This window comes from Sus scrofa, chromosome 1 (assembly GCF_000003025.6).
Source record: "Sus scrofa isolate TJ Tabasco breed Duroc chromosome 1, Sscrofa11.1, whole genome shotgun sequence".
NCBI classification, from domain to species: Eukaryota; Metazoa; Chordata; class Mammalia; order Artiodactyla; family Suidae; genus Sus; species Sus scrofa.
The window spans coordinates 215137588-215159292 of record NC_010443.5 but is presented as its reverse complement, the minus strand read 5'-3'; the positions used below and the strand labels follow the sequence as shown (position 1 = coordinate 215159292).

General features: G+C 39.7%; 1 protein-coding gene across 2 annotated transcripts in view; it reads left to right on the top strand.

Annotated features, from left to right (window-relative positions):
- KDM4C (lysine demethylase 4C) overlaps positions 1-21705 on the top strand; it is a 436444-nt gene that overhangs the window by 348486 nt on the left and 66253 nt on the right. For both annotated transcript variants that reach the window (XM_021063858.1, XM_021063862.1), the window contains one exon: positions 20504-20689. In XM_021063858.1, the coding sequence (XP_020919517.1) occupies positions 20504-20689 (186 nt within the window). The remainder of the gene's footprint in view (positions 1-20503; positions 20690-21705) is intronic.

Below are 21705 nucleotides of genomic sequence, written 5' to 3'. Positions count from 1 at the left end.
TAGTTGGATTTGTTTCTGTGGAGCCACAACGGGAACTCTGGGACCTTATTTTTAACACAGTGTCTTGATTCCCAGTGATGGTTGTACAGCCAATCCCAAGGACCAGTGTTTGGCCCCTGTGTCCACTTGCATCTACTTCTAAGCCTGAAGCCCCTGCCTTGTCCTTCTGGGGGGCAGTGGGGGTGAGACTCATGAAGCAGAAGGTGACAGATTGCTGTGAAAGTGGTGCAGTGACAGAGACTTAGGTGGAAAGGAACCATGAGGTGAGAAGTTCCTGATGTCAACAGTAGAATGGGGACCTAGAACAAAGTCCTTTCTGTCTATTCACTTTTAGGGGAGGTTGACAGTTTCTCCTTAAATCACCTTTGCCAAGCGCATTCTGAAGTGTGCCACTTTTGAGCTCTTTTTAAGAACTTTCAGTTCTTTATTGTAATTATAGATTTACTAAGCAGGATTAATATTGGCCTAAGAGCTACCTGAAATCAGTCAAAAAACATGGATATATAAAAACTATTTGACTTGCAAAATTTGAGTCCATCAAAAAATCAGAACCCGTTGGTGACTTCTAAGCGATCTTTCTGGATCTTTTGACCATTAAGAAATTCCCTCAAAAAAACAAGACAAAAAAAAAAATTCCCTCAGAGTATGAGATGTGGCTATTACTAGGCAGCTTGTAATAGTCTGAAGGGTTTGACTTAATAGACTAAATTTGCCACACATTGCTAGAGGTACATTGTCTTTTTCTATCCTTTCTTTTATATGAGAAATTTGTTGCTGTTTCCTGTGTCTCAACAAGATAAATGAACTAATTTAAAATATTTTCCACGCCTCATCTGTCCACTCTACAAGCTGTCAGGGGCTTGACTTGGAAGATTGTGTGCCAGTGGTCCTCAACCCAGAGTACTGTTATTGTGAAAAGAGAATGTCGTTTCCATAGCAGCTTGGAACGCCTTTGCAAGTGTGCTTTCACATTTTTGCAGGATTGGGTAAGAAAGTCAATACTTGGTCAAGCATTCTGAAGCCCATTTACTTGACTGAAATGAAGTCATTGCTTCTCTTTTTAATTGAAGAAGTGGGAGAAAATTTCTAAGGATTGATGGGAGGGAAAACAATCTGACATGAATTAAAAATCGAAACAAAAAGGAAGAAGAATAATATTGGAGTTGGTAAAATTTCAAATTATAAAAACTAAAGTTAGAAAAATTTGCTGTGTTTCTTCAAAATAGTGTTTCTGGTTTTACACATTTTGACATATTTGGAGGAGTGACTAATTTAAAAATTGTCACGGACTCTTCACAGGTTCATTATTTTTTACATCACTGGAATTCATCATATATTCATCTGTAGCACATTAAAAGGAAAAATCATATGCAGAACATCATAGTGGCTCTTTAAGGCATTTTTTTTCCTCTTTTGCATCAGGATCAAGTTCTTCACAGTATTTACTGAGTGATATTTGTGGAGGAGGTGGAGTGAAAGAAGCGATAAGTTGGAAAGAATTTTTACTGTTTCCAAGATAGTACAGACGGGTTCCTCTTGGATTTTCTCAACTTTTTTCTACTTAATAATACATTTTAATGAGTCTTTGGGGGAAGTCATAGCTTTGCTACACTGCTTATCTCTGCTCCATGCTCACATGACATAATACTCTTGTGAGGTATAATATTAAAATCATCTCTGGCTAAAAGTGGATTTTGGCTTTTAGCCTAACACTGTACAAATAACCTTTCCAATCCAAGTTCAGCGTTTCCATAAACTCCTTAAAACCAAATTTTCCTTGTTAAAAAAAGTTACCTAATATAATTCCCCAAGGGTAGGGTATGGAAGCTATTTAAACTAGACTTAAATAAAGATCCTACGCATGTTTTTCAGGCTTGGTCTTTCTTTTGCTAATATTTGATCGATGCTTCATTGCTAGGTTTGCAGTAAGAGGTCACACTTCTCACAGGGGAGTCTACTGGTCCGTCACATGGGTTCATTTCCTTAGAGTGAACTATGGCTTAAACAGAATGCAGCTGCATGTCACCCACTGCCAGTCCAGCCTCTGGGGAATCACTGCAGAAACTCTTTCAAGTCCCCCTTTGTACTTGATTGTGTCCCCTATACTGTCCAGAACACTAAATCTCCAGCTCCTTCATAACACACGACCAGGCTTTCTGTGGTTTCCCCAGTAGATCAGCCCCAAGGAAGATGAAAATTTGATAGATGCACTTATAACCTCTTTGGAGTTTTCCGTGGGAACTTGACAAGTAGATTCTTTTCTACTAAATATTTTAACACACAGCCTTTAGAATGACATTTACCTCTTCTAGGGCCATTTTTGACAGTGGCATGTAGTAGTTTTTATTTTTATTTTATTGGAAAACATCATTTGGGGTTTTATAGAAAAAAATAAAATATTTATATCCACAGCTTGTTATCAGCAGGGAGGATAGGCCTTCTTGGATGGATGGAAGGTTTATTGGTGGAAAGATTCAAGAAGCTATTTTGTGATAAAGGATTTCTTTGCATTTTTCCTCTAGTCAAGTAAATTGCTTGTGGGTTCTTGCTAAGAAAAAATAATCCCTCTGGTGCTGCTTTTAATTTGATCGGGTTTAAAATGTTTTCAGAAGGGTTAAGCTTCCTTTGCATTAGTGTCTGGTGTGGGCAAACAGAGGATGGCTTTGGAAAGGGCTAGATTTTTTTTTTTTTTTATGGCATTCTATTTGACCTTGCCACAGGAGATTCAGTACAGTGGACCAGTCAAAACAATAACACCATTTTCACTTGACTTTGAGATGTGTGGTGTGTCCCCTTTTCCCCAAAAGATAAAAGTCCCCAAGTACATTTCTCTTTGACTCATGTTGTAAAAGGGTTTCTTTCCAATGATGTATATCCAGTGTGCCCAACTGTCACTTTCAAAAAATAGGCACATGCCACAATATTAACCCACTGTTGTTTTTCTCATGTATAGCTACTGATAACTATACATTCATCTGCACGGGGAAGAATTAACTGTACGTTCTGTTCTTGTTCATTAGGTAAAAGTTTGCAAGGTAGGGTATAGAAGCATTTTTTGAGCAGGTGGGTCAGTTTGTGAAAAGACCATCATAAAACCTAAAACTTGGGGAAAAAAACAAAACTTCCATTGCTTGGGGTCTCTGTTTTTAATCTGATCTGCTACTGAGTTCATGACTATTTCAAGTGAACCTAAACAAGTGACCCTTTCTACCTTGAGGGCCTTCAGGTGATTTTCCATGGAAGCACTCAGTTTGTCACTTTCATAGGAATGGTTTTAACCCAGTATAAGTCCTAGGTGGGTATTGGAATTCACTTAAGAGAAATAGGGAAATGCTGTGTGACATTATGTCAAACTTCACACAAATCTAGTAATAGAATAGAATAACATTTTAGCCCAGTAATACAAATGTTTTGTTTGTTGTTTCCCCAAAAAACTTAAAATCATTTAAAGAAAGAGTGCTCCCTCTGGAAGAAAGCAGAAATTCATGCTCCCTATACTTTAAGAGGGGTGTGTGAGCCTAGATATGTAGTTACTTCTTATATTTTGATGAGTGATAGGTAGATACATAATTTTAGTGACCCCACTTAAAAAAAATAGTTGACTAAACATGGCTATAGCATAAAAAAATGAAGAAAATACCAGATGAAAATGTTGAATCTGGTAAGGACATCACACACACCCCCATAAAAGTAAATCTGAAAAACACACACTAGTAATGGAGTTAAGTGGTGGTCATCACGCTTGCCATTGAAATGGGAAGCCAGGATTGAAGAATGAACATAATGGCTCACAGCCGGGTAGCCTTTGCTTTGGCAGAAAAAAAATCACATGGTGCTGAGGGAGGTTGACCAGGGGAACTTGATACAGGCTAGTTTGAGAAGAGTTGTTGATGCTTGTCCTGACACAAGGCTCAGACACAGGCTCAGCAAACAGTGCTGCATTCACTCTCCTGTGAAGATTTGTTTAAAAATCACAGTCTTTTTGTTCCTTAGTAGCATAATCCCCTGATAACTGGTGTGAGCTGATTTTCTGCCTCATTTGTATCATATGTTCAAGCTATGGTGCCTTTTGCTTTGGCAACTGGAAAGGAACTGATACTTTATCACATTCCACTGTTTCTCCCCCTCACCCCCCCTGCATTTTAAAGGGAAGAGTTAACAGTGGCCATGTTTGTAAAACCTTTTTGTGCTTAGAGAGCACTTTTGTGTCCATGACCCCCTTAATTCCCATTGTGAGCCTGCAAAGTCCAGCTGTAGAAACTGAGGCCCAGAGACACAAGGGAACTCACCAAGGTGCTCCCTAGTGGGAGAGCTCAGACTCAGACTGTAGTCTCCAGCTGTGCCTCTCCTCTGGCAGGGAGCAGTAAGGGTGTGAGCTAGCCTGAAACTTACTCACATACAGCAAGCATTATGAGCCCCAAATCTTATCTTTATATATATAAAAATATATAACTATATAAATATTTAAATATATAAATATATAAATATATAAATATTTAAATATATAAATATATAAATATAAATATATAAATATTTAAATATATAAATATATAAATATAAATATATAAATATATAAATATTTATTTATTTATTTTTTGTCTTTTTGCCTTTTTCTAGGGCCGCTTCCCACAGCATATGGAGGTTCCCAGGCTAGGGGTCCAATCGGAGCTACAGCTGCTGGCTTATGCCACAACCACAGCAACACCAGATCTGAGCCACATCTGCAACCTACACCACAGCTCATCACAACGCCAGATCCTTAACCCACTGAGCAAGGCCAGGAATTGAACCCACAACCTCACGGTTCCCAGTCAGATTTGTTAACCACTGCGCCGCGATGGGAACTCTGAAAAAAAAATTTATTGAAGTATAGTTGACTTACAACGTTGTGTTAATTTCCTCTGTACAACAAAGTGATTCAGTTTTATACATATACATATAAGCATGTGCACAGCACATTCTTTTTTTATACTATTTTTTCTTTGTTCTTAAGTTTTTTTTGTTTTGTTTGTTCGGTTTTTTTTTTTGTCTTTTTAGGGCCATACTCATGGCACACAGATGTCCCAGGCTAGGGGTCAAATCGGAGCTGTAGCTGCTGGCCCATGTCACAGCCATGGCAATACAGCATCCAAGCCGCGATTTACACCACAGCTCATGGCTGCACCCCTTAACCCAGTGAGTGAGGCCAGGGATTGAACCTGGATCCTCATGGATGCTAGTCAGATTCGTTTCTGCTTAGCCATGATGGGAACTCCATCTTTTCTATATTATTTCTCATTACATTTTCTATCAAGATATTGAATATCCCTGTGCAACATAGTTGGACCTTGTTGTTTATCCATTTTCTATGTAATAGCTTGCATCTGCTGCCCCAGTCTCCCAGTCCATCCCTCCCCAACCTCTCCTCCCCCTTGGCAACCACAAGTCTATTCTCTATGTCTGTGAGTCTGTTTCTGTTTCATAGATAGGTTCATTTGTGTCATATTTTAGATTCCACATGTAAATGATATCACATGGTATTTGTCTTTCTCTTTCTGACTTACTCTGCTTAGTACGTTACCTCTGGGTCCATCCATGTTGCTCCAAATGACATATTTCGTTCTTTTTATGGCTGAGTGATATTCTATTGTATGTATGTACCACATCTTCTTTATCCATTCCTCTGTAGATAGACATTTAGGTTGTTTCCATGTCTTGGCTATTCTGAATAGTGCTGCTGTGATCATAGGGGTGCATGTATCTTTTCAAATTATGGCTTTCTCCAGATAGATACCCAGGAGTGGGATTGCTAGAGCTTATGGCATTTCTATTTGTAGTTTTTTGAGGAACCTCCATACTGTTTTCCCTAGTGGCTGCATCAGCTTACATTCTCACCAGCACTGTAGGAGAGTTCCCTTTTTTCCATACCCTCTCCAGCACCGCGTCTTGCCTTTTGTACCAAAAAACCCCCCAAAAACAAAAAACAAAACAAGAGGCAATAAACTCATCTTTCTGTTTGCTCATTTTGCATTAATCTGACCAGGCTCATTTGAAGGGGATTTCTTAGTATGTTTTTTCTTTATAATTTACCATTGAAAAATACCATTTTGAATTTAAAATTGTAGCACTGAAAATATGTATATGCACTTAGAAAAAGCAGAATATCTTTTACCACCTGAAGCTTGCCGGGCTCCTGTTGCTTGGAGCAGCTGAGGGGGCTGGCTCTTCAAACACAGGCCCACACGTGAGGGAAATAAGGGTGTGAATTTCAGGATGAACTGGATTATCCCCATCTTTTAAAAAAGTAATGTGAATGATCGAAGACGACCACACTTTCGTTTTACGATTGCCAATGAGCCATAATAGAAGCAGTAAATGTCTCTTAGAATTCTTCCACACATCTGCTTTGGTAATTCACTGTTCTGTTTGAAAGGATCTCATAGAAATGGAATTTTTAAATATTGAGAAAATTCCATTAAGAAATAGAGGGAGAATGAAAAGCTCATTATAAAAGCCATGCCAAGAATAAGTAAGAGGTGGCCCAGCATCTGAAAAATGTTTACTTTTAATCAAGATGAACTTTTCAGAGAAGTTAATGTTCCCATCCTTAGGCTGAGGAGTTAATTTGCTGAGCCAGTCTAATATCTGTTTGAAGTTGTTCAGCTAATTTTTCATGAAAGAAAGACACTATAGATAATGTAGATAAGGTATTCCTATTTTCATGAAGAAAATCTGCATGTTTGGAATTGCTTTACTCCACTGTTGCAGCCAAACCTTTTTATGACCTGTTCAAGGCTGGTTTCGAAGAGACGGAAATTGAGGGTAGCACATAGTGTCTTTGGTTCATTGTGGGAGCAATTCTGCCAATTCTGATTTTTGAAACATGAGGAAAGAAAAAATCTCTAAGGATATCATGGTTTATGCCTTTTCTTCTTATTATTATAAAAACAATAAAACAATAACCTTAAAAAGGAAAACCTGGAATCCCACTAATCTAATGATAATGTTCTTCATTTTTGCTTATTCACTGAAATATCTGTCCTTATGTGATATATGTCCTTATGATTGTAATCACTTTGTTCATTCATAGTGATTGTGGACATTTTCAAATATTCTCTGTCAGGGATTCTTAACTCTTGTGTCATGGACTCTTTTAGCAGGTTTTGGTAAAGCTTATGGATATTTCTTCAGAGAAAATGTTTTGAAATATTTAAAATAAAATACATAGAATTACAGAGGATACAATACTATTGAAGTATGTTTACTAAAATATTTTAAAAATTTGTGATATGGTAACATGTGCTTTTTTGGTCAATGCATTAAATAACAAGATGTGGAAAATCTGTATTTATATAGTGTCTGAATGGTTACAAGCATCAGTACGTTGAAACTGTGGCTCTGAAGATGAAGGGGAGGGTGAGGAACTTTGTGCCCTATGGTCCATATCATGTGAGTGAAAGAAGAGGCTCAGTTGTCTTTAGGATGTGAGGGTTTAGGCTGGGGTTCAAGAGTGGTAAAGTTTGGAAACAGATGGGACAGCCTTGCTTAGCTCTTAACCATGTCTCAGGGACTGAGAAACCTCTTATATATGGTATTTATTTGAACACTGAGAACAGCCTCCTGAGGAGTAGTTGCTGTTTTCATCTTTACTTGACCAGTGAAACAGCTCAGTTTGGAGAGATTACCCACAAGTAGATCAATGGAAAAAATATTGACCTTACACTGGTCCTCAAAGGAAGGCCACCTAAATAGTCCAGAAGCAATATCCTGCTGAGTCACGCAGTCAAGGCCACAATAGAGGGAGGGTTAGGATTCAGTTCTAAACCTTTGAGCAGAGCCTGTTTTACTGTCTTTTGTCAAGTCCCTGAACTGGGAAATATAAAAGAATTTCTAAATGACCCTAAGGACCACTTGAGATTGAAACTCCACATTTGTGTAATCTAGAAGACAACTCCCAAACTCACTGTTAGGTGATTTTTCCTCCAGAAGCAGGAGAAGGGATGGGCCCTGGATGGGACATTCTTCACACAGGGGACTGTGCCCTGAACCAGTCCTTCTAGGGGCCACAGTTCCCCCCACTGAAGAGGAGAGGTTCTTCCTCTGAAAGGCCACCTAGGACGTGTCTGCACTACACTGACCTAATGCCTTTTCATCACTGTTTGCTCAGTTTTATTTGGAGATATAATGCTAGGGTACTTTAACTTAAGCATAAATTTTCTCAGGGTGGTCTGCTGCTGGTAAAAGACATGAGGCAAAAAGATTGGGGCAGGCCACAGACAGAACAGTTCATGGGTGACAGTTTCTAATAAAGGTCAGATGTATTCAGGGGCCTTGGGACAGCTTCTGGTGTTCACAGCAGGAAGCATGCCCTAGCACCTCAGCTTGTGTGGTGATCAAAGGAGAAAACTGAGATCTTTTTATTTTCCCTTTCCGAAACAGCTCAAATGAGTACCATTCACCAAGATAAGTATATGCATCAGGAGTGTATATAATTGTTCATTTATACTATTAAAAAGTGCCTGTGGGAAGTTCGATAAGAGAGAGGTGGTTTAAATGTGGCTTGTGGGAACTAACTCCTACATTGCAGATTGGTGAATGGGAGATGCCTTTACTGTTTTTTCTCAGATCTCACCAATGAATGCAATTTCAGTAAATATGCAGAAAACTGGGATTTCAGAAATGTATACACCTCTCTTAAAAAAACCTTGACTAAAACAACCCTATAACCTTTCACGGTGTTGGATGTTTGCAGTGTCTCAAAATAAATATTGCTAAGGATAATTAGTCTTTATCTTTGATTTATTCTTTTTTGTTGTTGTTGTCAGATATCTTTAGGCCTTCAGGCTTGAGGCAAGAAATAAATAGAAAATATGTCTTAGTCCTTGATTTGATAATGCCAGTAGCAAGTCATATCTGATATTCATAATAAATAAAGATTTTTTTTTGCGTGTCCTTGGAAGAGCAGGAAGCTTGTAAGCCAGTCTTCCTAAACTGTGTCAAACGGGAGAATTGTGTTTCTCTTTAGAGTTAATGCTGAAAATTAAGTGATTAAATATAATTATTTCCAACATTAATTCAGAGAGATTTATAAAAATAGAGTTTAGAAATCTTACTAGATTTTAAGAATTTCACAAATCTGTAAGGATTTTTATAGGGTAGAGAGTACACACATCAGTGATTAAGCAGGGCCTCCTTGTACCAGAAAGGACACAGAATGCCTTTTTTTAAGTATGTAATTCAGTAATTCTGAGTTCAATTAAATGCTTTATTCGAGGAGACTAAGAATTTCTTTCTGCTTGATCCCTTGTAAACAATAATTTCAAATAATGAAATTTCCTCTTGGAAACAGGTGCTCTTTAATATTAACATAAAAAGAAATAAAAACGCAAATAGAAAAGTACTTAGAGAATGTTTATTTTGTGGTTTCAGAGACTTGCTTTCCCTGCCCATCTGCTGCAAGATGTTTAGTGACACTTAATAAGTACTCAGAATAAGATTTGTTCTAAAGCTCTCTGTATGCCATAATTGTGTGCCCCCTTCGCCCTTTAAATTTGAAATAAACTTGAGATGAAGGATGGAACCCAAACAGGCTGTTAGAGTGGTAGAAATGATAAGTGATTGATTTTTCTCAGCATAGATAACATTGCCTATTTTGTGATTCAGCAAATGCTGCTATATACTATCAGTGAAGTGCCTCTTTCAACATGGAGATTGTGGTGTTGCCTTTAATATTTAATTTATTTGCAAATACCGCTTACATGTCTGACTTTTCTGCACAGCGCAGGTAGTCAGTGCGGAGGGAAGCTCTATTTTCTGCTGAGGGGGTGTCAGGAAGAAGGATAAGAGACTTTAGGGGCTATCTTGCTTCCCCCTTGACTTCTCACCCCTTCACTTCTGTTTGTTCAGCCATGTTATTTTTCCTGTTTCTGTGACTAGCCCTTGTACCTGTGCTGAGCTAGAATTCAAAACCAGGTCTGTCTGACTACCTGATCCATGCTTCTAATCATTGAGAAATAATTGTCCACTTGGGAAGACAGAAGAGTGTGGTGTTCGGTCAAGGCGCTCCCCAGATATTTGGTTTGCTCACGAGTCAGGTGCCTCTGATAACATTATGAATAGAATTTGTGCAACCCCCAAAGAGTAAGAGGTGGATAAGCAAAGAGACAGGCCTGAGCAACAGGCCTTCTTAGCCTACGGCCACTCAGATTTTCTGGGTGGGCTGGTCTGGAGACTTGGTTGCTGAAGCCACTCAGAAAACTGTAATAAAATAAGAGTTCTATTTTCCATTAAAAAATTAACTGCCACTATTAAGCCATCATCAGACTTTTACCTTGGCAAGTAAAAATGAGGTTTGTGTCGGAGTATCATCCAGGATCCTCTGAAGTGTCGCCTTTCCAGCCTGTCATCCCTTCTCTATGCTCACACTTCTCAGTTTTGCCTCATACTTTCCCCACCTCTCAGCTTTGTTACCTGCATCTATAATGTCCTCCCTTCCCACCCCACTGCATGTGGACTGGCTGAAACCTGCTAGTCCTTCAGGGTGAGCTTGGAGTCCACTTGCTCTTGCTGGCTTCCCTAATTTTTTGCAACCTGCTGGGTGGCTTCTGTGAGCCATGTGGCCCTGTGTCCCTGCCACCATTGTAGGTTCGGCCAGTGTGCAGCATGGCTCCCTCTCCAAGGCAGCATCTGGCCTGGTGCAGAAGCATTGCACAGGGCCTATGAACACTGAGAAACTAATTACAGGGAACTTCTGACTTTGGAGACACCCATTTTTACTTTATTATGAGTTCCCAGGAGCCAGACTGTAGAACTGACCCAGCAGTGCCTATACTTGGTGACATGTGGCCCTCAGTTCAGATAGTGCATAGGTCACCTTCCTGAGCTCTCCTGCCACTAGACCTGAGCCATCCAGGCAGAACTGTACCTACTTCCTTGTCCTGTGTTTAGTGTCCCTTGGGTGACTGTCGTGAAGTTCCTCCTCTGTTGTCTTCTTTTTCAGTGGAAGTGCGGGGGTGGAGGTGGGTGACCAGCTGAGGCACACATGCAAGCCTCACCTTTGTTCTGCTGGTCCAGTCCTGTCTCCTTCCAAATCCAGTAGCCCTTCACCTTGCTTATTGTGATGATCATGGCAAAGTTTTTGTTACAGCTATTTTTGTATGCCAAATTAAGCTTTTTGAATATATAGGTAGTGCCGTTTTCATTTTTGCATCTCCTCTTGCATTTTGCAAAATCCCTTTTTTATGGAAGGTATTTAAAAAGTATTGAAATAGCTTAAAGGATGAATCAATGAATTGTATATAATAAGGAAACAGCCTTATTTAGCCAATGGGTACTTATTAAGTACCTACTGTGTGTAGTCATTGTTCTGGTACCAGGGTTAATCCTCTGGCTTCCAGAGGATTCCTATTTGGTGATATTCTGTGGTGTATCTGCTAATCCAAAATTAAAACAAAACAACTATGATTGGGCTGATGACATAGTACTTTCAAGAGTCATTTGTTAATTTGTCAGTCTGTGTCTCAACTGCTATGGCCTTTCCAGTTCTGGAGTCCTTTTGTGTTTCTTATTTAATATTTCTCAGGGCCAACAATGCCTTCCTTGCTGGTGTTGAATAAGTACAGCCTTCTGTCTGATCCCAGCCACCTCTGCCCATTTCTCTCGCTCCATCTCTTGGCCTGGCTGAGCTCATTCCTCTGCCCTTTCCTCTTTAGCCTGCTGTTTGACTCTGTCTCAGCCCCTCACCTTTCACAGGGTCAGTCTCACCAAACAAAAAGCAGTGAGATAAATGGCTTCTGATACATATCATAAATAAGGATTTAATTCAACACACTTGACATCATGAGCCATTTATTTTAAGTCTCTGGCTTGAAGAATAGAAATAACTTTTCTTGACTGGAGTGTGGTGAGACAGAGGACTGACCATGTTGGTTAGGAGCTGATGCATGATCATTCAGAATTGAGCCTTACTGTATCATTTCATTGTGCCTGCTGCTTGTGACACCCTTAGACCGATGAGATCAGAGGAATTCTGTTTGGCAGGAGAGATGGGAGACTGCATATTCATTGCTGCCCCTCACAGGAACGGCTCATACCCTGCAGTGCGAGTCTATCGTGGGCCTCAGTTTTCAGTGTTGCCCCTCCTCCCTGACTCCACAGCTACCCTTTAGCCATCTGGGTAAACTGATTTCTCTGGGTATCAATCTATTCCTCCCTCTGCTCTTTCTCTTTTTTTTTTTTTTTTTTTTTGCCTTTTCTAGGGCTGCTCCCTCCGTATATGGAGGTTCCCAGGCTAGGGGTCTAATCAGAGCTGTAGCTGCCAGCCTACGCCACAGCCACAGCCATAGCAACACAGGATCCGAGCCACATCTGCAACCTACACCACATCTCACGGCAACGCCAGATCCTTAACTCACTGAGCAAGGCCAGGGATCGAACCTGCAACCTCATGGCTCCTAGTCGGATTCGTTAACCACTGAGCCACGACGGGAACTCTGTCTCTCTGTTCTTTCTGAGTCTTGCTCTCACATGATAGCTCTCACATTCTGCCTAAGTTGTTTATCTGTCTGTCTCCGCCTCTGAGCTATAAGCTCCTGCTATAGATCCTTAGACTTTGTCATACAATATGCCCCCAGTGCTGGTGCTGCTGGACAGTATCAATTAAGTATCACGTGATTGACTTAATGAGTACGAATGAGCAGAACATAACGTTTTACAGGTAGAGGGTTTTGTTTTTTGTTTTTTTTAAAGGTTTCTGTTTTAATATCTGCATTTAAGGATGTCCACAAAATGAAAGTTTCAGCCTCAGTCCTTGACTCGGCTGCAACAATAGTGACATCCATTGAGTCCAGCATTATTCCCTGTTTGAGCTGGAAATGTTAGTGTGCTATGGAGTACCTGGAAGGGGGAGCAAAAGGAATTAGATAATTTACATTGTTACTAGCTTATTACTTGTCTGATAGGGAAATACTAACTAAAATAAAAAGTATTTGTACTTTGGAATTACCTGCCTGCTTATGGAAGATAAAAGAATCATAAAATTGGCAAAACAGTAAAATCATACTACAAGTCATATTAAAAGAGAAAAAGAAAAGAAGTGAAGGGGATATGCTTTGAACCTCTAACTCCTTCACAGCTCATCATTTCTTGGTGCCCTTTGCCAGGCTGTGTGCTCAAGGAATCTAATGATACACAAAGCTTCATTGCCAGATACTTCATTAAGTCCTCAATCCATTAGGAGCCTTAATGGCCTATGCCATTGGAATAAGTATGGAAATCCAGTCCCCCCAGAAAAGTATAGTGCTCGATAAATCATACTCGCCTGAGGATTCTCTCAGCCCTTGACACAGAAGAATAGATGAAAAACATTGCGCTTCTTGAATTCTCTTACACTGGAGGCTCTCAGAATGACTGATAGCATTTAACCCTCCAACCCAGTGGTTCTCAAAGTATGATCACCAGGATCAGTATCACTGGCAACTTGTCAGAAATGCAGTTTCAGTAGCCATAGCCCAGACATACTGAAACTTGAAGGGTCAAGGGACAGGGGGGCACAGCAATCTGTATTTTTAGCAGGTCTGTCAGTGATTCAGATGTCCTCTAACATCCCTGGTAGCATAGCTATGTAACGAGGGCTGTTTTTTCACTGTTGAGGAAACGGATGAGCAGGTCTTGACCAGAATATATCTGCTTGGAATCAGTTTAATTCAGCAAACATTGAGTAGCCATGTCCCAGGCATCCTGACTAGAAAACCATGAAGGTGAATGACACCTTAGAGTCCCTCTCCAGTGTTGTCTGTGTCAGCATTTTCCTGCGGTGCTGACACATTGCCTCCTTGGCTTTGTTCTAAAAACACCCAAAGCGATGGTTCTTTAGGTTGCCTCATTTGACTTTTTGAACTTCCTTTATTAATTGTCATCCAGAAATTGGCTCCATCATTCTCCCAGTGGGTCCCTGGCCCCTCAAACAGTGATCTTCAGGAAGAATGGCCCTGTCCTGCTGAATCTTCTGTGCCTTTATGTGCCCAACATTTCCCTTCTACTATCCCCATCCCTCTAGAAATCGGTGTCACCTCAGCTTTCCTCTATTTTAAGACTTAAGCAGCTGCTAGAGAGCTCTTTCCCAAAGAAGGCAAACTGTCCAGCTCTGAACTTGAATGAGTAGCTCTATTTAAAGGAAAATGGAACATCTCTGTCAACAAAGGGTAATGAGTGAAAAACACTCAACATTTACTTTCCTCCTAATGGCCATTTCCCAAGCCCAAGTCCTGATCATCCTTTGCCTCAGTATTTCTGTGGCTTTCTGTTTCTTTTCCCACCAGTCTATTCTTTATAGGGTGATCTTTAAAGAGCTCCTAGAGTGATCTCTCTTAAATACTAATTCTACCATTTCACAGCTTTCTAACTTCAAATATGTGCCCATGACTTATAGCAGGGGTCAGGGCAATAGGGCGAGCCCTTGTTGTAAGTAAAGTTGTGTTGGAACATAGTCATACCCATCACTTGTGAATTATCTGTGGCTGCTTTTGTACCACAGTTGACCCTTGAAAAACAGGGGTATGAAATGGATGGGTCCATTCGTATGTGGATTTTTTTTCAATAAATATATTGGAAAAAGTTTTGGAGATTTTTGGCAATTTGAAAAAATAAAATTGTAGATGAGTCATGCGTAAATATGGAAAAAATTAATAAAACATTAGATATGTCATGAATGCATAAACTATATGTAGATATTAGTCTATTGTACCATTTACTACCATTAAATATACACAAAGCTATTAAAAAGTTAAAATTTATCAAAAGTTATGTACACAAACATAGACCATACAGGGTGTCATCTGTTAAACATAAAGCAATCATATCACTGCTGCTTCATTATTAATGCATGAATCACTAGACCTGTAAATTAATAGGACTTTCTTTTTCACATTAGCTTTTCATTTGTGATGGCTTGTATTACTAATATGTTTAATATCTACAGTATTTCATATCACATAAGACAATATTGATATAAGTACTGACAGATAATTCATCTTAATAAACATATGACTTACAGCAAACGTAAACTTATGGCATGGATAAATATAGTACTGTAAATATATTTTCTCTTCTTTATGATTTTCTTAATAACATTTTCTTTTTTCTAGTTTATTGTAAGAATAGGGTATATAATACATATAACATGCAAAATATGTGTTAATCAACTGTTAATATTATTGGTAAGGCTTCTGGTCACCAGTAGGCAATTATTAAAGTTTCAGGAGTTAAAAGTTACCTGATTTCTGACTGCATAAGGGTGTGGGGTCAGCACCCTAACCCCAACATTGTTCAGTGGCCAACTGTACAATGCAGAGTTGAGTGGCTGCAACTGCCACTGTATGGCACACAAGCCTAAAATACTTATTTGGCACTTTAAGAAAAAGTTTTTCCAGAAGATAAAGTTTAGTCTGTTTGCACTTAACATACTTAGACATTTGGGTTTAGTGCTGCCAATTTACAATGTGCTTTTTCCTTTGCTCCAACCTGTTCCATGTTTCTGTTTCTTTCCTTTCATGTCTTTGCTTGAATTTATTATTTTTTCCTTTTATGTTTCTTTTTCACACTATTAGGTAGTTGGTACTTTTACCCTTTTCCCAGACAATTCAAGAACATTAGAATATTTAAAACTTCATTTTAACCACTTCTTCCGTATATGCTATTGTTGTCATCTATTCAAATTCTATGTTTCTAACCTAGAAGACATTGCTATTATTATTTATCATCAGTATTCATTTAGATTTATTCACGTATTTAGCATTTCTGTTGCTTTTCACTTTATCACTTCTGACCCTTGAATGTGAAAAGGAAAAAGAGTATCTTTATGTTTGCCCTGACATTTGAGTGATAGTCTGGATATGGACCGAATTTAATTTTCCTTCATAAATTGGAAGACATTGTTTCACTGTCTTTTAACACTCACTGATTAAAGATCTGATGGTTACCTGATTTTCCTCTTTTCTTCTCTGAAAGATTTTGGGATTTTCTCTTTTTATTTGGAGAGCTAAGATGTATCTAGGATACACCTAGGTGATTTTTTTTTTTAATTAATCCTACTTGGGCCTTTTTTAAGGTCTGGAAAACTTTTATTATTTTCTCTCTCTCTCTTTTTTATTCCTCTAGATTGCCTTTAACAAAGACACTAGAACATCTGGATCTCTTTTTCCATAATGCTTAGCACTTGTGGTCCATTTTCCTTCTTTTTGATCTTTTCTTCTAGAGTGCTCTGTACAGTCTCTGGCCTCCATCTTCCAGTTGCTGCTAAGCTGATCTTCAGGGGGAGCCATTACAAAATTCAGCACATCCTGATTTTTTTACACAGTAATATCTTTAATTTTAGAACTCTGTTGCTGTTACTATTTTTGTTTTTTAATTAACAGAATATATTTCGGAATCTCTATCATAATATGTACCTCATCTCTTTTAAACTCATCTTCTGTTTCCACTTACCTGATTACTTAGGCTAGGTATTTTTCTATTTATTAACTATAGCACCTCTTGTTCATGGCATTATTTTCCCTCAAGTATTTGTGATTTTTAAAGTATCTGATTGTATTTTAGTTACACATCTTGGGTGAACTTTTTTCCGTTTGTGCAAATGAGAATCCATTTGTCCTGTTGGCGGATGATGGGGCAAGTTACACGACACAGATTCAAATCAGATCAGATCACCTCACCTGCTGATGATGACTGGGGGCAGGGTGGGCTGTGGGGCTGGCCTGGTACTGGGTTACTTGTCTTTTAATTATTTGCTTCCCCTTTTGGCATTGTCCCTGCAAGAACTGCCTCTTCAGAGATACTTACTAATTGATAGTTTTTGCTGTGCTTTCCTCCCTGGAATTAAGTTCTCCTTTTTTTTTTTTTTTTAATTAGTCAGTGTTATCATGGTTTATTCTATTTCCTCTCTCATTGTTTAGTGTTTGAGGCTGTTGGTTTTATAGCAGGGGCCGAGTCCACTATCTTGATCCAGTCAGTCAATGAATTTCTTTAAAGCCTTTTTCCTTCAGTTGCCTCCAAGCATAACTCATTGCCCTGGTTGTTCTCATTCCATATAGCATTTTGTTTCTACTTCTTTCTTAGCACTAATCCTATTGTAACATTCTGGAAGTGTCTTATTTGTCCTGGTCTTTGCCCTACTGAATTAAAATTTTTTTTTTTTTTTTGTCTTTTTGCCATTTCTTGGGCCACTCCCGTGGCATATGGAGGTTCCCAGCCTAGTGGTGCTATCAGAGCTGTAGCCACCAGCCTACACCAGAGCCACAGCAATGCAGGATCCGAGCTGCGTCTGCAACCTACACCACAGCTCATGGCAACGATGCATCCTTAACCCACTGAGCAAGGGCAGGGATCGAACCCACAACCTCATGGTTCCTAGTCGGATTTATTAACCACTGAGCCACGACGGGAACTCCAGTTTACTGAATTAATTTCTGTATAGCCCAGCAGTGTATGTAGGTGTCAAATTGACACAGGTGCTTAAACCAGGGTAGAGAACAACTGGTTTAGTAGCAAGTAATAATATATTGTACTACAGCATACAGAATGGCTCCCCTATTAGTTTTTGTGGCGTCCTCTATGTTTGCAAGAACCTTTTTGATGTTGAAGTCAAACTTAATTCTGTGAATAACATCTTTTTTTTTTACAATTTTTATTATTTATTTTTTTCAATTTCTATAATGAATTTTATTACATTTATAGGTGTATAGCAATCATCACAACCAAATTTTACAGCATGTCCATCCCAAACCCTCAGTGTACCCCACCCCCACCCCCCAACCTGTCTCATTTAGAAACCAAAAGTTTTTGAAAGTCTGTGAGTCAGTATGTGAATAAACATCTTTTTTTTTTTTTTTTGTCTTTTTTTTTTTGTCTTTTTGCCTTTTCCAGGGCCGCTCCTGAGGCATGTGGAAGTTCCCAGGCTAGGGGTCTAATTGGAGCTGTAGCCGCCGCCAGCCCACGCCACAGCTCACGGCAACGCCAGATCCTTAACCCACTGAGCAAGGCCAGGGATCAAACCTGCAACTTCATGGTTCCTAGTCGGATTCGTTAACCACTGAGCCATGACGGGAACTCCTGTGAATAAAAATCTTCTAAAGCATTGCATTGCAATAGCCTACAGTTAGGTTGATTTTCTGAGGGTACTGGTCTTCCTGGAAAAGGAGGCATTTCCCTTACTAGATTACAAGGATTGAATTCTCACTGGATTTAACTATAATCTTTCTGTCTCCTTCCCTCTTCCAGGAGAGCTTCTGTTTATTAAGGAGGTTAATGGTGGAAGAGGCTGGGAGTTACTAATTTCTTTAAGTAATAATATTCTTTCTTACTCTTAATCCTATTTAATCAGGTAAATAGAAAACAATTTCTCCTTCCATACATCTGTCAATATCTGAATTTACTTAAACACTGACCTCCTTGTAATGTGATTAGACTCTTAAAAGACTATCTGATTATGCCTGGGGCTCCTCATATGAATTCTTGCTATTTTATCTGTCATTTTTCAAATAATTAAAATTGACAAAAAGATATAAGAATACCAAGAATTACTAGGAATGTATTGAAACTGATACCAAGACTTGCCAAAGAGATATCAAGATGTTAAATAATGCTTTTACTTATATTATAATGGGTCTCGTTTTAGTTCTGTGGCTCCCTCTTTCTTCTTATTTAGCACATAATTAATCCTCAGTTAAAAAGGCTTAATTGGAGGGTTCCCTGGTGATCTGGTAGTAGGATTCCACCAGTACAGCCTGGATTCTGTCCCTGGTCCGGGAACTGAAATCCCACATCAAGCTGCTGCACAGTGCGGGCAAAGCAATTGTACATTGAATCCAGATGTATAGTGGATCATATAAATGTCTGGAGTGGGGAGTTCCCATTGTGGCGCAGTGGAAACAAATCCAACTAGGAACCATGAGGTTGCGGGTTTGATCCCTGGCCTTTCTCACTGGGTTAAGGATCTGGCCTTGCCGTGGGCTGTGGTGTAGGGCGCAGACATGGCTCAGATCCTGTGTTGCAATCACTGTGGTGTAGGACGGCAGCTGCAGCTCCAATTAGACCCCTGGTCTGGGAGTGCAACCCTAAAAAGCATGAAAAAACAAAACAAAACAAAACTGGAGTGTAGGGCCCTTATCTGAGAAATAAGATTGCTCAGACCATGAAAGACCTTTTTTTTCTGGAATGTCGTAGAGATAAGAAGTCATTGGAGGACATAAGCAGGGAGGTAACAGGGAGTTATGTTGTAAAGAGATCACTCTGGCAGGACTGGGGAAGGCAAATCAGAATGGCATGAAGTAAAAGATGGTGAGACCGCTTAGGAGGTCATTGCTTTGCGGGGCAAGGCGCCATGGACAGAGATGGTGGCAGTGGGTTTAGATGGGCAGGGAGAGATCAGAACAAGATTGAGGTACAGAATCTATGAGACTCAAGTTGCCCATCAGATGTGAGGGCAAAGAAGAGTTAGAAGTTTAGTGCACAATTAATTTTTGCAGGGTTGTGATAAAATATTACAGTTTCATCCCAGAAAGGGATATATACCTCTAAAAGAAGATCACTTGCACCAGCATCTGATTAGATTGCAGACTTTTATCCTTAGGAGTGAAAAGTCAAGATTTTTGATTATTCTGTTTCTTCTGCCTTCTGAACCTGACCCTGTGTTGTTCTACAACTATTTTGTCCTAAGCCTCCAGTATTAGTTCACAAATCTTGCACTTAGTGAAGCTGTTTCATTTTTATAATCTCTTATAACAAATGCACTGATGATGTTTATAACTAATTGTATGCAATTTAATTTTCAGATTGTGGTAATTATTATTGCTGTTTTTATTTCCATTTCTCTTCCCCGGGCATAGTCAGCTATAGATATTCAACAAAATTATGGCCTTTGGGGTGATTTTTAATTTTCTCGCTTTGGGAGGCATATTTTTGTTTCAGTCAGGAGGGGTTCAGATTTGGATTATTAAACACTTGAGCCCCTAGTTTCCACATCGAACCACTTAACACTTTATATTTCCTTGTAAATGGAAACCTTAACCCATCTGTGTGTTATTTGGGTATTTTTGAAGACTTCATTTAATTTAGGAGCGTATGGATCTGTCTGCCAGACCCGTAGTTTATCTCTCGATGTACAGAAAGGTCTGCCTTGAAAGAGGTAAAAGAGAAGTAGCTTCAGCATTGATGGGTGATTTACAGGAGCACCCGTGGGGCCTTTTCTTTTGCTCTGTGCTTGGAGAAGCCTGTGCGGAAGGTCTTGGCTTTCCTAACCACAAGGGGTATTTCAACACATGTCTAGTATTAAGCGGCCATAGGAGTGTGTTTCCTTGAAGGTATGCAGCTTATATTGCCATGGTCACTCTCACCATTAGGGCCCTAGGAGGTCAGGCCTCGTTGCCATCATTAGTTTTCTTCCTCTCTGATAGCTATTCTGCTGTGAAGTGTGGAAACTGGCTGAGTTACAGAGTTTGAGTTGATGTTCTTTTTTATTTCAACCCTCCAGAAATGTATGTTCTGCAGACACCGGGTTAAGAAGGTCTCTGGAGCCTGCATCCAGTGTTCCTATGGCCGATGCCCGGCTTCCTTCCATGTCACATGTGCTCATGCTGCTGGGGTGCTGATGGAGCCCGATGATTGGCCATATGTGGTGAACATCACGTGCTTTCGGCATAAGGTCAACCCACATGTGGTAAGTTCTACCCTCCCTTTGCTGCGGCCAAGACTGCATATGAGTCCCCTCCTATACGCCTCCCATTCATTGATGTCATGTCTAGACTGTGAATTTCTTGAAGGCAGGGATTGCACAGTACTATTTACTAGGACTTGCCCAAGACCCACAGAGTATGGCACATGGTAGATGCAATAAATATTTATTGAGCTGAATGAGTGAATGAACATATAAATGAATGAAACTATGCCTGTTCTGGTTTTGGCTCATATACAGGGCTGCTGAGTATGGATTGTGCACTGCACATTTCCAGGTGAGGGTGAAGAGTATCTGAGAAGAGAGTGGTGTGAAAGTGTCACCTGAGATCCTGTAGTGTTTAATTCACTCTGGCCTTGGGGGTTTATTTTATCTCTTTTAGAAGAAATAAAGAGCAGCAACACAGTGAAGGGAGGAGGAAGGTGGTCATGAACGTTTGGGTCCTTGCTGCCTGAGATGCAATAAGCCAGGGGCAATGTGGAGCCCTGGGAGGCATGGATACCAGCTCAGAAAAGCCGAAATGCAGAAGAGAAGTGCAGATGTCCTGTTTTCTACCTTTTCCACCTCAGTACTGAACCTATTTCTCCTTAAAGAGTGTTTGCAACTAAGTAACGTGAATTTAACTGTAATTCACATGTCCTTGGTGAATGGAATCTTTCCTCTGTTTCAAACAAAGGCCTAGAATAATTAAGAGGATGGAGAGATTGTTGCTATGCCTTTGTTAGCTTTTTTGTTCACCAGCATTGTTTTTGGCTGCCACTGAGGAGGCTAAAGCATCTTATTGACCTTCAGCTTTGCTGATGTACTGCCCTTTGTTAGTCTAGGGAAGCTTGGCCACAGACTATTTAGAGCCTACTTGCTTGTCCTGTGTTTCTAATAACCTCCTGTGAGCAGCCTGCCAAGTCACTGGTATGGGCTTGGAGAGCCATGACCCATACTCAGCAAATCTCCCAGCTTTTTAATGATTCCAGCGGCTTCCATTAGTGTCTTGAGAGATGCTT